Source organism: Engystomops pustulosus, unplaced genomic scaffold (assembly GCF_040894005.1).
Source record: "Engystomops pustulosus unplaced genomic scaffold, aEngPut4.maternal MAT_SCAFFOLD_181, whole genome shotgun sequence".
In the NCBI taxonomy this organism is placed as follows: Eukaryota; Metazoa; Chordata; class Amphibia; order Anura; family Leptodactylidae; genus Engystomops; species Engystomops pustulosus.
This window is the reverse complement of record NW_027285061.1, coordinates 1-13,545: the sequence shown is the minus strand read 5'-3', so window position 1 is coordinate 13,545 and position 13,545 is coordinate 1. Positions and strand designations below refer to the sequence as shown.

Below are 13,545 nucleotides of genomic sequence, written 5' to 3'. Positions count from 1 at the left end.
GATTACAGCCTTAGTCTGGTGATATGTGCCGGATATTATATTACTGTGTGTGATTACAGCCTTAGTCTGGTGATATGTGCTGGATATTATATTACTGTGTGTGATTACAGCCTTAGTCTGGGGATATGTGCTGGATATTATATTACTGTGTGTGATTACAGCCTTAGTCTGGTGATATGTGCTGGATATTATATTACTGTGTGTGATTACAGCCTTAGTCTGGTGATATGTGCTGGATATTATATTACTGTGTGTGATTACAGCCTTAGTCTGGTGATATGTGCTGGATATTATATTACTGTGTGTGATTACAGCCTTAGTCTGGGGATATGTGCCGGATATTATATTACTGTGTGTGATTACAGCCTTAGTCTGGTGATATGTGCCGGATATTATATTACTGTGTGTGATTACAGCCTTAGTCTGGTGATATGTGCTGGATATTATATTACTGTGTGTGATTACAGCCTTAGTCTGGTGATATCTGCTGGATATTATATTACTGTGTGTGATTACAGCCTTAGTCTGGTGATATGTGCTGGATATTATATTACTGTGTGTGATTACAGCCTTAGTCTGGTGATATGTGCTGGATATTATATTACTGTGTGTGATTACAGCCTTAGTCTGGTGATATGTGCTGGATATTATATTACTGTGTGTGATTACAGCCTTAGTCTGGTGATATGTGCTGGATATTATATTACTGTGTGTGATTACAGCCTTAGTCTGGTGATATGTGCTGGATATTATATTACTGTGTGTGATTACAGCCTTAGTCTGGTGATATGTGCTGGATATTATATTACTGTGTGTGATTACAGCCTTAGTCTGGTGATATGTGCTGGATATTATATTACTGTGTGTGATTACAGCCTTAGTCTGGTGATATGTGCTGGATATTATATTACTGTGTGTGATTACAGCCTTAGTCTGGGGATATGTGCTGGATATTATATTACTGTGTGTGATTACAGCCTTAGTCTGGTGATATGTGCTGGATATTATATTACTGTGTGTGATTACAGCCTTAGTCTGGTGATATCTGCTGGATATTATATTACTGTGTGTGATTACAGCCTTAGTCTGGTGATATGTGCTGGATATTATATTACTGTGTGTGATTACAGCCTTAGTCTGGTGATATGTGCTGGATATTATATTACTGTGTGTGATTACAGCCTTAGTCTGGTGATATGTGCTGGATATTATATTACTGTGTGTGATTACAGCCTTAGTCTGGTGATATCTGCTGGATATTATATTACTGTGTGTGATTACAGCCTTAGTCTGGTGATATCTGCTGGATATTATATTACTGTGTGTGATTACAGCCTTAGTCTGGGGATATCTGCTGGATATTATATTACTGTGTGTGATTACAGCCTTAGTCTGGGGATATCTGCTGGATATTATATTACTGTGTGTGATTACAGCCTTAGTCTGGTGATATGTGCTGGATATTATATTACTGTGTGTGATTACAGCCTTAGTCTGGTGATATGTGCTGGATATTATATTACTGTGTGTGATTACAGCCTTAGTCTGGTGATATGTGCTGGATATTATATTACTGTGTGTGATTACAGCCTTAGTCTGGTGATATGTGCTGGATATTATATTACTGTGTGTGATTACAGCCTTAGTCTGGGGATATGTGCTGGATATTATATTACTGTGTGTGATTACAGCCTTAGTCTGGTGATATGTGCTGGATATTATATTACTGTGTGTGATTACAGCCTTAGTCTGGTGATATGTGCTGGATATTATATTACTGTGTGTGATTACAGCCTTAGTCTGGTGATATGTGCTGGATATTATATTACTGTGTGTGATTACAGCCTTAGTCTGGTGATATGTGCTGGATATTATATTACTGTGTGTGATTACAGTCTGGTGATATGTGCTGGATATTATATTACTGTGTGTGATTACAGCCTTAGTCTGGTGATATGTGCTGGATATTATATTACTGTGTGTGATTACAGCCTTAGTCTGGTGATATGTGCTGGATATTATATTACTGTGTGTGATTACAGCCTTAGTCTGGGGATATGTGCTGGATATTATATTACTGTGTGTGATTACAGCCTTAGTCTGGGGGATATGTGCTGGATATTATATTACTGTGTGTGATTACAGCCTTAGTCTGGTGATATGTGCTGGATATTATATTACTGTGTGTGATTACAGCCTTAGTCTGGTGATATGTGCTGGATATTATATTACTGTGTGTGATTACAGCCTTAGTCTGGTGATATGTGCTGGATATTATATTACTGTGTGTGATTACAGCCTTAGTCTGGGGATATGTGCTGGATATTATATTACTGTGTGTGATTACAGCCTTAGTCTGGTGATATGTGCTGGATATTATATTACTGTGTGTGATTACAGCCTTAGTCTGGTGATATGTGCTGGATATTATATTACTGTGTGTGATTACAGCCTTAGTCTGGTGATATGTGCTGGATATTATATTACTGTGTGTGATTACAGCCTTAGTCTGGTGATATGTGCTGGATATTATATTACTGTGTGTGATTACAGCCTTAGTCTGGGGATATGTGCTGGATATTATATTACTGTGTGTGATTACAGCCTTAGTCTGGTGATATGTGCTGGATATTATATTACTGTGTGTGATTACAGCCTTAGTCTGGTGATATGTGCCGGATATTATATTACTGTGTGTGATTACAGCCTTAGTCTGGGGATATGTGCTGGATATTATATTACTGTGTGTGATTACAGCCTTAGTCTGGGGATATGTGCTGGATATTATATTACTGTGTGTGATTACAGCCTTAGTCTGGGGATATGTGCTGGATATTATATTACTGTGTGTGATTACAGCCTTAGTCTGGGGATATGTGCTGGATATTATATTACTGTGTGTGATTACAGCCTTAGTCTGGGGATATGTGCTGGATATTATATTACTGTGTGTGATTACAGCCTTAGTCTGGTGATATGTGCTGGATATTATATTACTGTGTGTGATTACAGCCTTAGTCTGGTGATATGTGCTGGATATTATATTACTGTGTGTGATTACAGCCTTAGTCTGGTGATATGTGCTGGATATTATATTACTGTGTGTGATTACAGCCTTAGTCTGGTGATATGTGCTGGATATTATATTACTGTGTGTGATTACAGCCTTAGTCTGGGGATATGTGCTGGATATTATATTACTGTGTGTGATTACAGCCTTAGTCTGGTGATATGTGCTGGATATTATATTACTGTGTGTGATTACAGCCTTAGTCTGGTGATATGTGCTGGATATTATATTACTGTGTGTGATTACAGCCTTAGTCTGGTGATATGTGCTGGATATTATATTACTGTGTGTGATTACAGCCTTAGTCTGGGGATATGTGCTGGATATTATATTACTGTGTGTGATTACAGCCTTAGTCTGGGGGATATGTGCTGGATATTATATTACTGTGTGTGATTACAGCCTTAGTCTGGTGATATGTGCTGGATATTATATTACTGTGTGTGATTACAGCCTTAGTCTGGGGATATGTGCTGGATATTATATTACTGTGTGTGATTACAGCCTTAGTCTGGTGATATGTGCTGGATATTATATTACTGTGTGTGATTACAGCCTTAGTCTGGTGATATGTGCTGGATATTATATTACTGTGTGTGATTACAGCCTTAGTCTGGGGATATGTGCTGGATATTATATTACTGTGTGTGATTACAGCCTTAGTCTGGTGATATGTGCTGGATATTATATTACTGTGTGTGATTACAGCCTTAGTCTGGTGATATGTGCTGGATATTATATTACTGTGTGTGATTACAGCCTTAGTCTGGGGATATGTGCTGGATATTATATTACTGTGTGTGATTACAGCCTTAGTCTGGTGATATGTGCTGGATATTATATTACTGTGTGTGATTACAGCCTTAGTCTGGTGATATGTGCTGGATATTATATTACTGTGTGTGATTACAGCCTTAGTCTGGTGATATGTGCTGGATATTATATTACTGTGTGTGATTACAGCCTTAGTCTGGTGATATGTGCTGGATATTATATTACTGTGTGTGATTACAGCCTTAGTCTGGGGATATGTGCTGGATATTATATTACTGTGTGTGATTACAGCCTTAGTCTGGTGATATCTGCTGGATATTATATTACTGTGTGTGATTACAGCCTTAGTCTGGTGATATGTGCTGGATATTATATTACTGTGTGTGATTACAGCCTTAGTCTGGTGATATCTGCTGGATATTATATTACTGTGTGTGATTACAGCCTTAGTCTGGGGATATGTGCTGGATATTATATTACTGTGTGTGATTACAGCCTTAGTCTGGGGATATGTGCTGGATATTATATTACTGTGTGTGATTACAGCCTTAGTCTGGTGATATGTGCTGGATATTATATTACTGTGTGTGATTACAGCCTTAGTCTGGTGATATGTGCTGGATATTATATTACTGTGTGTGATTACAGCCTTAGTCTGGGGATATCTGCTGGATATTATATTACTGTGTGTGATTACAGCCTTAGTCTGGTGATATGTGCTGGATATTATATTACTGTGTGTGATTACAGCCTTAGTCTGGTGATATGTGCCGGATATTATATTACTGTGTGTGATTACAGCCTTAGTCTGGGGATATGTGCTGGATATTATATTACTGTGTGTGATTACAGCCTTAGTCTGGTGATATGTGCTGGATATTATATTACTGTGTGTGATTACAGCCTTAGTCTGGTGATATGTGCTGGATATTATATTACTGTGTGTGATTACAGCCTTAGTCTGGGGATATGTGCTGGATATTATATTACTGTGTGTGATTACAGCCTTAGTCTGGTGATATGTGCTGGATATTATATTACTGTGTGTGATTACAGCCTTAGTCTGGTGATATGTGCTGGATATTATATTACTGTGTGTGATTACAGCCTTAGTCTGGTGATATCTGCTGGATATTATATTACTGTGTGTGATTACAGCCTTAGTCTGGTGATATGTGCTGGATATTATATTACTGTGTGTGATTACAGCCTTAGTCTGGTGATATGTGCCGGATATTATATTACTGTGTGTGATTACAGCCTTAGTCTGGGGATATGTGCTGGATATTATATTACTGTGTGTGATTACAGCCTTAGTCTGGTGATATGTGCTGGATATTATATTACTGTGTGTGATTACAGCCTTAGTCTGGTGATATGTGCTGGATATTATATTACTGTGTGTGATTACAGCCTTAGTCTGGGGATATGTGCTGGATATTATATTACTGTGTGTGATTACAGCCTTAGTCTGGTGATATGTGCTGGATATTATATTACTGTGTGTGATTACAGCCTTAGTCTGGTGATATGTGCTGGATATTATATTACTGTGTGTGATTACAGCCTTAGTCTGGTGATATCTGCTGGATATTATATTACTGTGTGTGATTACAGCCTTAGTCTGGTGATATGTGCTGGATATTATATTACTGTGTGTGATTACAGCCTTAGTCTGGTGATATGTGCTGGATATTATATTACTGTGTGTGATTACAGCCTTAGTCTGGGGATATGTGCTGGATATTATATTACTGTGTGTGATTACAGCCTTAGTCTGGTGATATGTGCTGGATATTATATTACTGTGTGTAATTACAGCCTTAGTCTGGTGATATGTGCTGGATATTATATTACTGTGTGTGATTACAGCCTTAGTCTGGTGATATGTGCTGGATATTATATTACTGTGTGTGATTACAGCCTTAGTCTGGGGATATGTGCTGGATATTATATTACTGTGTGTGATTACAGCCTTAGTCTGGTGATATGTGCTGGATATTATATTACTGTGTGTGATTACAGCCTTAGTCTGGTGATATGTGCTGGATATTATATTACTGTGTGTGATTACAGCCTTAGTCTGGTGATATGTGCTGGATATTATATTACTGTGTGTGATTACAGCCTTAGTCTGGGGATATCTGCTGGATATTATATTACTGTGTGTGATTACAGCCTTAGTCTGGGGATATGTGCTGGATATTATATTACTGTGTGTGATTACAGCTTAGTCTGGTGATATGTGCTGGATATTATATTACTGTGTGTGATTACAGCCTTAGTCTGGTGATATGTGCTGGATATTATATTACTGTGTGTGATTACAGCCTTAGTCTGGTGATATGTGCTGGATATTATATTACTGTGTGTGATTACAGCCTTAGTCTGGTGATATGTGCTGGATATTATATTACTGTGTGTGATTACAGCCTTAGTCTGGTGATATGTGCTGGATATTATATTACTGTGTGTGATTACAGCCTTAGTCTGGTGATATGTGCTGGATATTATATTACTGTGTGTGATTACAGCCTTAGTCTGGTGATATGTGCTGGATATTATATTACTGTGTGTGATTACAGCCTTAGTCTGGTGATATGTGCCGGATATTATATTACTGTGTGTGATTACAGCCTTAGTCTGGTGATATGTGCTGGATATTATATTACTGTGTGTGATTACAGCCTTAGTCTGGTGATATGTGCTGGATATTATATTACTGTGTGTGATTACAGCCTTAGTCTGGTGATATGTGCTGGATATTATATTACTGTGTGTGATTACAGCCTTAGTCTGGTGATATGTGCCGGATATTATATTACTGTGTGTGATTACAGCCTTAGTCTGGTGATATGTGCTGGATATTATATTACTGTGTGTGATTACAGCCTTAGTCTGGTGATATGTGCTGGATATTATATTACTGTGTGTGATTACAGCCTTAGTCTGGTGATATGTGCTGGATATTATATTACTGTGTGTGATTACAGCCTTAGTCTGGTGATATGTGCTGGATATTATATTACTGTGTGTGATTACAGCCTTAGTCTGGTGATATGTGCTGGATATTATATTACTGTGTGTGATTACAGCCTTAGTCTGGTGATATGTGCTGGATATTATATTACTGTGTGTGATTACAGCCTTAGTCTGGTGATATGTGCCGGATATTATATTACTGTGTGTGATTACAGCCTTAGTCTGGTGATATGTGCTGGATATTATATTACTGTGTGTGATTACAGCCTTAGTCTGGTGATATGTGCTGGATATTATATTACTGTGTGTGATTACAGCCTTAGTCTGGTGATATGTGCTGGATATTATATTACTGTGTGTGATTACAGCCTTAGTCTGGGGATATGTGCTGGATATTATATTACTGTGTGTGATTACAGCCTTAGTCTGGTGATATGTGCTGGATATTATATTACTGTGTGTGATTACAGCCTTAGTCTGGTGATATGTGCTGGATATTATATTACTGTGTGTGATTACAGCCTTAGTCTGGTGATATGTGCTGGATATTATATTACTGTGTGTGATTACAGCCTTAGTCTGGTGATATGTGCCGGATATTATATTACTGTGTGTGATTACAGCCTTAGTCTGGTGATATGTGCTGGATATTATATTACTGTGTGTGATTACAGCCTTAGTCTGGTGATATGTGCTGGATATTATATTACTGTGTGTGATTACAGCCTTAGTCTGGTGATATGTGCTGGATATTATATTACTGTGTGTGATTACAGCCTTAGTCTGGTGATATGTGCCGGATATTATATTACTGTGTGTGATTACAGCCTTAGTCTGGTGATATGTGCTGGATATTATATTACTGTGTGTGATTACAGCCTTAGTCTGGGGATATGTGCTGGATATTATATTACTGTGTGTGATTACAGCCTTAGTCTGGTGATATCTGCTGGATATTATATTACTGTGTGTGATTACAGCCTTAGTCTGGTGATATGTGCTGGATATTATATTACTGTGTGTGATTACAGCCTTAGTCTGGTGATATGTGCTGGATATTATATTACTGTGTGTGATTACAGCCTTAGTCTGGGGATATGTGCTGGATATTATATTACTGTGTGTGATTACAGCCTTAGTCTGGTGATATGTGCTGGATATTATATTACTGTGTGTGATTACAGCCTTAGTCTGGTGATATGTGCTGGATATTATTTACTGTGTGTGATTACAGCCTTAGTCTGGTGATATCTGCTGGATATATATTACTGTGTGTGATTACAGCCTTAGTCTGGTGATATGTGCTGGATATTATATTACTGTGTGTGATTACAGCCTTAGTCTGGTGATATGTGCTGGATATTATATTACTGTGTGTGATTACAGCCTTAGTCTGGTGATATGTGCTGGATATTATATTACTGTGTGTGATTACAGCCTTAGTCTGGTGATATGTGCTGGATATTATATTACTGTGTGTGATTACAGCCTTAGTCTGGTGATATGTGCTGGATATTATATTACTGTGTGTGATTACAGCCTTAGTCTGGGGGATATCTGCTGGATATTATATTACTGTGTGTGATTACAGCCTTAGTCTGGTGATATCTGCTGGATATTATATTACTGTGTGTGATTACAGCCTTAGTCTGGTGATATGTGCTGGATATTATATTACTGTGTGTGATTACAGCCTTAGTCTGGTGATATGTGCTGGATATTATATTACTGTGTGTGATTACAGCCTTAGTCTGGTGATATGTGCCGGATATTATATTACTGTGTGTGATTACAGCCTTAGTCTGGTGATATGTGCTGGATATTATATTACTGTGTGTGATTACAGCCTTAGTCTGGGGATATGTGCTGGATATTATATTACTGTGTGTGATTACAGCCTTAGTCTGGTGATATGTGCTGGATATTATATTACTGTGTGTGATTACAGCCTTAGTCTGGTGATATGTGCTGGATATTATATTACTGTGTGTGATTACAGCCTTAGTCTGGTGATATGTGCTGGATATTATATTACTGTGTGTGATTACAGCCTTAGTCTGGTGATATGTGCTGGATATTATATTACTGTGTGTGATTACAGCCTTAGTCTGGGGATATGTGCCGGATATTATATTACTGTGTGTGATTACAGTCATGACTGCAGCTCTGGCTGTGACTAGAGTAGATGGCTGATGCTGATGTCTCTCTTGTCCCCCCTGTAGCCCCCGAGGTGGTGGCGCGGCAGAGATACGGGCGCCCGGTTGATTGCTGGGCGATCGGAGTCATCATGTATATACTGTGAGTATTGGGGGGCAGGGGTGAGGGGTACTGTATATACAGTGAGTATTGGGGGGCAGGGGTGAGGGGTACTGTATATACAGTGAGTATTGGGGGTCCGGGGTGAGGGGTACTGTATGTACAGTGAGTATTGGGGGGCAGGGGTGAGGGGTACTGTATGTACAGTGAGTATTGGGGGGCAGGGGTGAGGGGTACTGTATATACAGTGAGTATTGGGGGGCAGGGGTGAGGGGTACTGTATATACAGTGAGTATTGGGGGTCCGGGGTGAGGGGTACTGTATGTACAGTGAGTATTGGGGGGCAGGGGTGAGGGTACTGTATGTACAGTGAGTATTGGGGGGCAGGGGTGAGGGGTACTGTATATACAGTGAGTATTGGGGGGCAGGGGTGAGGGGTACTGTATATACAGTGAGTATTGGGGGGCAGGGGTTGAGGGGTACTGTATATACAGTGAGTATTGGGGGGTGAGGGGTACTGTATATACAGTGAGTATTGGGGGGTGAGGGGTACTGTATATACAGTGAGTATTGGGGGTGAGGGGTACTGTATATACAGTGAGTATTGGGGGGCAGGGGTGAGGGTACTGTATGTACAGTGAGTATTGGTGGGCAGGGGTGAGGGGTACTGTATGTACAGTGAGTATTGGTGGGCAGGGGTGAGGGGTACTGTATGTACAGTGAGTATTGGGGGGCAGGGGTGAGGGGTACTGTATGTACAGTGAGTATTGGGGGGCAGGGGTGAGGGGTACTGTATGTACAGTGAGTATTGGGGGGCAGGGGTGAGGGGTACTGTATGTACAGTGAGTATTGGGGGTGAGGGTACTGTATATACAGTGAGTATTGGGGGTGAGGGGTACTGTATGTACAGTGAGTATTGGGGGGTGAGGGGTACTGTATGTACAGTGAGTATTGGGGGGTGAGGGGTACTGTATGTACAGTGAGTATTGGGGGGTGAGGGGTACTGTATGTACAGTGAGTATTGGGGGGTGAGGGGTACTGTATGTACAGTGAGTATTGGGGGGTGAGGGGTACTGTATGTACAGTGAGTATTGGGGGGTGAGGGGTACTGTATGTACAGTGAGTATTGGGGGGTGAGGGGTACTGTATGTACAGTGAGTATTGGGGGGCAGGGGTGAGGGGTACTGTATGTACAGTGAGTATTGGGGGGCAGGGGTGAGGGGTACTGTATGTACAGTGAGTATTGGGGGGCAGGGGCGAGGGGTACTGTATGTACAGTGAGTATTGGGGGGGCAGGGGTGAGGGGTACTGTATGTACAGTGAGTATTGGGGGGCAGGGGTGAGGGGTACTGTATGTACAGTGAGTATTGGGGGGCAGGGGTGAGGGGTACTGTATGTACAGTGAGTATTGGGGGCAGGGGTGAGGGGTACTGTATGTACAGTGAGTATTGGGGGGCAGGGGTGAGGGTACTGTATGTACAGTGAGTATTGGGGGGCAGGGGTGAGGGGTACTGTATATACAGTGAGTATTGGGGGGCAGGGGTGAGGGGTACTGTATGTACAGTGAGTATTGGGGGGCAGGGGTGAGGGGTACTGTATGTACAGTGAGTATTGGGGGGCAGGGGGTGAGGGGTACTGTATGTACAGTGAGTATTGGGGGGCAGGGGTGAGGGTACTGTATGTACAGTGAGTATTGGGGGCAGGGGTGAGGGGTACTGTATATACAGTGAGTATTGGGGGGCAGGGGTGAGGGGTACTGTATATACAGTGAGTATTGGGGGGCGAGGGTGAGGGGTACTGTATGTACAGTGAGTATTGAAGGGCGAGGGGTGAGGGGTACTGTATGTACAGTGAGTATTGGGGGGCGAGGGGTGAGGGGTACTGTATGTACAGTGAGTATTGGGGGGCGAGGGGTGAGGGGTACTGTATGTACAGTGAGTATTGGGGGGCAGGGGTGAGGGGTACTGTATATACAGTGAGTATTGGGGGGCAGGGGTGAGGGGTACTGTATATACAGTGAGTATTGGGGGGCGAGGGGTGAGGGGTACTGTATGTACAGTGAGTATTGGGGGGCGAGGGGTGAGGGGTACTGTATGTACAGTGAGTATTGGGGGGCGAGGGGTACTGTATGTACAGTGAGTATTGGGGGGTGAGGGGTACTGTATGTACAGTGAGTATTGGGGGGCGAGGGGTGAGGGGTACTGTATGTACAGTGAGTATTGGGGGGCGAGGGGTGAGGGGTACTGTATGTACAGTGAGTATTGGGGGGCGAGGGGTGAGGGGTACTGTATGTACAGTGAGTATTGGGGGGCAGGGGTGGAGGGGTACTGTATGTACAGTGAGTATTGGGGGGCAGGGGTGGAGGGGTACTGTATGTACAGTGAGTATTGGGGGGCAGGGGTGAGGGGTACTGTATGTACAGTGAGTATTGGGGGGCAGGGGTGAGGGGTACTGTATGTACAGTGAGTATTGGGGGGCAGGGGTGAGGGTACTGTATGTACAGTGAGTATTGGGGGGCGAGGGGTACTGTATGTACAGTGAGTATTGGGGGGCAGGGGTGAGGGTGAGGGGTACTGTATGTACAGTGAGTATTGGGGGGCAGGGGTGAGTGGGGTACTGTATGTACAGTGAGTATTGGGGGGCAGGGGCGAGGGGTACTGTATGTACAGTGAGTATTGGGGGGCAGGGGCGAGGGGTACTGTATATACAGTGAGTATTGGGGGGCAGGGGCGAGGGGTACTGTATGTACAGTGAGTATTGGGGGGCAGGGGTGAGGGGTACTGTATGTACAGTGAGTATTGGGGGGCAGGGGTGAGGGGTACTGTATGTACAGTGAGTATTGGGGGGCGAGGGGTACTGTATGTACAGTGAGTATTGGGGGGCAGGGTGAGGGGTACTGTATGTACAGTGAGTATTGGGGGGCAGGGTGAGGGGTACTGTATGTACAGTGAGTATTGGGGGGCAGGGGTGAGGGGTACTGTATGTACAGTGAGTATTGGGGGGCAGGGGCGAGGGGTACTGTATATACAGTGAGTATTGGGGGGCAGGGGCGAGGGGTACTGTATGTACAGTGAGTATTGGGGGGCAGGGGTGAGGGGTACTGTATGTACAGTGAGTATTGGGGGGCAGGGGTGAGGGGTACTGTATGTACAGTGAGTATTGGGGGGCAGGGGTGAGGGGTACTGTATGTACAGTGAGTATTGGGGGGCAGGGGTGAGGGGTACTGTATGTACAGTGAGTATTGGGGGGCAGGGGTGAGGGGTACTGTATGTACAGTGAGTATTGGGGGGCAGGGGTGAGGGGTACTGTATGTACAGTGAGTATTGGGAGGCAGGGGTGAGGGGTACTGTATGTACAGTGAGTATTGGGGGGCAGGGGCGAGGGGTACTGTATGTACAGTGAGTATTGGGGGGCAGGGGCGGGGGGTACTGTATGTACAGTGAGTATTGGGGGGCAGGGGCGGGGGGTACTGTATATACAGTGAGTATTGGGGGGCAGGGGCGAGGGGTACTGTATGTACAGTGAGTATTGGGGGGCAGGGTGAGGGGTACTGTATGTACAGTGAGTATTGGGGGCAGGGGTGAGGGGTACTGTATGTACAGTGAGTATTGGGGGGTGAGGGGTACTGTATGTACAGTGAGTATTGGGGGGTGAGGGTACTGTATGTACAGTGAGTATTGGGGGGTGAGGGGTACTGTATGTACAGTGAGTATTGGGGGGTGAGGGGTACTGTATGTACAGTGAGTATTGGGGGGCAGGGGTGAGGGGTACTGTATGTACAGTGAGTATTGGGGTGCAGGGGCGAGGGGTACTGTATGTACAGTGAGTATTGGGGGCAGGGGTGAGGGGTACTGTATGTACAGTGAGTATTGGGGGCAGGGGTGAGGGGTACTGTATGTACAGTGAGTATTGGGGGGCAGGGGTGAGGGGTACTGTATGTACAGTGAGTATTGGGGGGCAGGGGTGGAGGGGTACTGTATGTACAGTGAGTATTGGGGAGGGTGAGGGGTACTGTATGTACAGTGAGTATTGGGGGGTGAGGGGTACTGTATGTACAGTGAGTATTGGGGGTGAGGGGTACTGTATGTACAGTGAGTATTGGGGGGTGAGGGGTACTGTATGTACAGTGAGTATTGGGGGGGTGAGGGGTACTGTATGTACAGTGAGTATTGGGGGGTGAGGGGTACTGTATGTACAGTGAGTATTGGGGGGTGAGGGGTACTGTATGTACAGTGAGTATTGGGGGTGAGGGTACTGTATGTACAGTGAGTATTGGGGGGCAGGGGTGAGGGGTACTGTATGTACAGTGAGTATTGGGGGGCAGGGGCGAGGGGTACTGTAGTACAGTGAGTATTTGGGGGGCAGGGGCGAGGGTACTGTATGTACAGTGAGTATTGGGGGGGCAGGGCGAGGGGTACTGTATGTACAGTGAGTATTGGGGGGGCAGGGGCGAGGGGTACTGT

General features: G+C 43.6%; 1 protein-coding gene across 2 annotated transcripts in view; it reads left to right on the top strand.

Annotated features, from left to right (window-relative positions):
• Positions 1 to 9,162, top strand: part of LOC140108773 (caM kinase-like vesicle-associated protein) — a 61,235-nt gene extending 52,073 nt beyond the window's left edge. For both annotated transcript variants that reach the window (XM_072131945.1, XM_072131946.1), the window contains exon 7: positions 9,049 to 9,162. In XM_072131945.1, coding sequence (XP_071988046.1) covers positions 9,049 to 9,128 — 80 coding nt within the window. In that variant the 3' untranslated portion in view covers positions 9,129 to 9,162. The remainder of the gene's footprint in view (positions 1 to 9,048) is intronic.
• Positions 9,163 to 13,545: the final 4,383 nt, after the last annotated feature.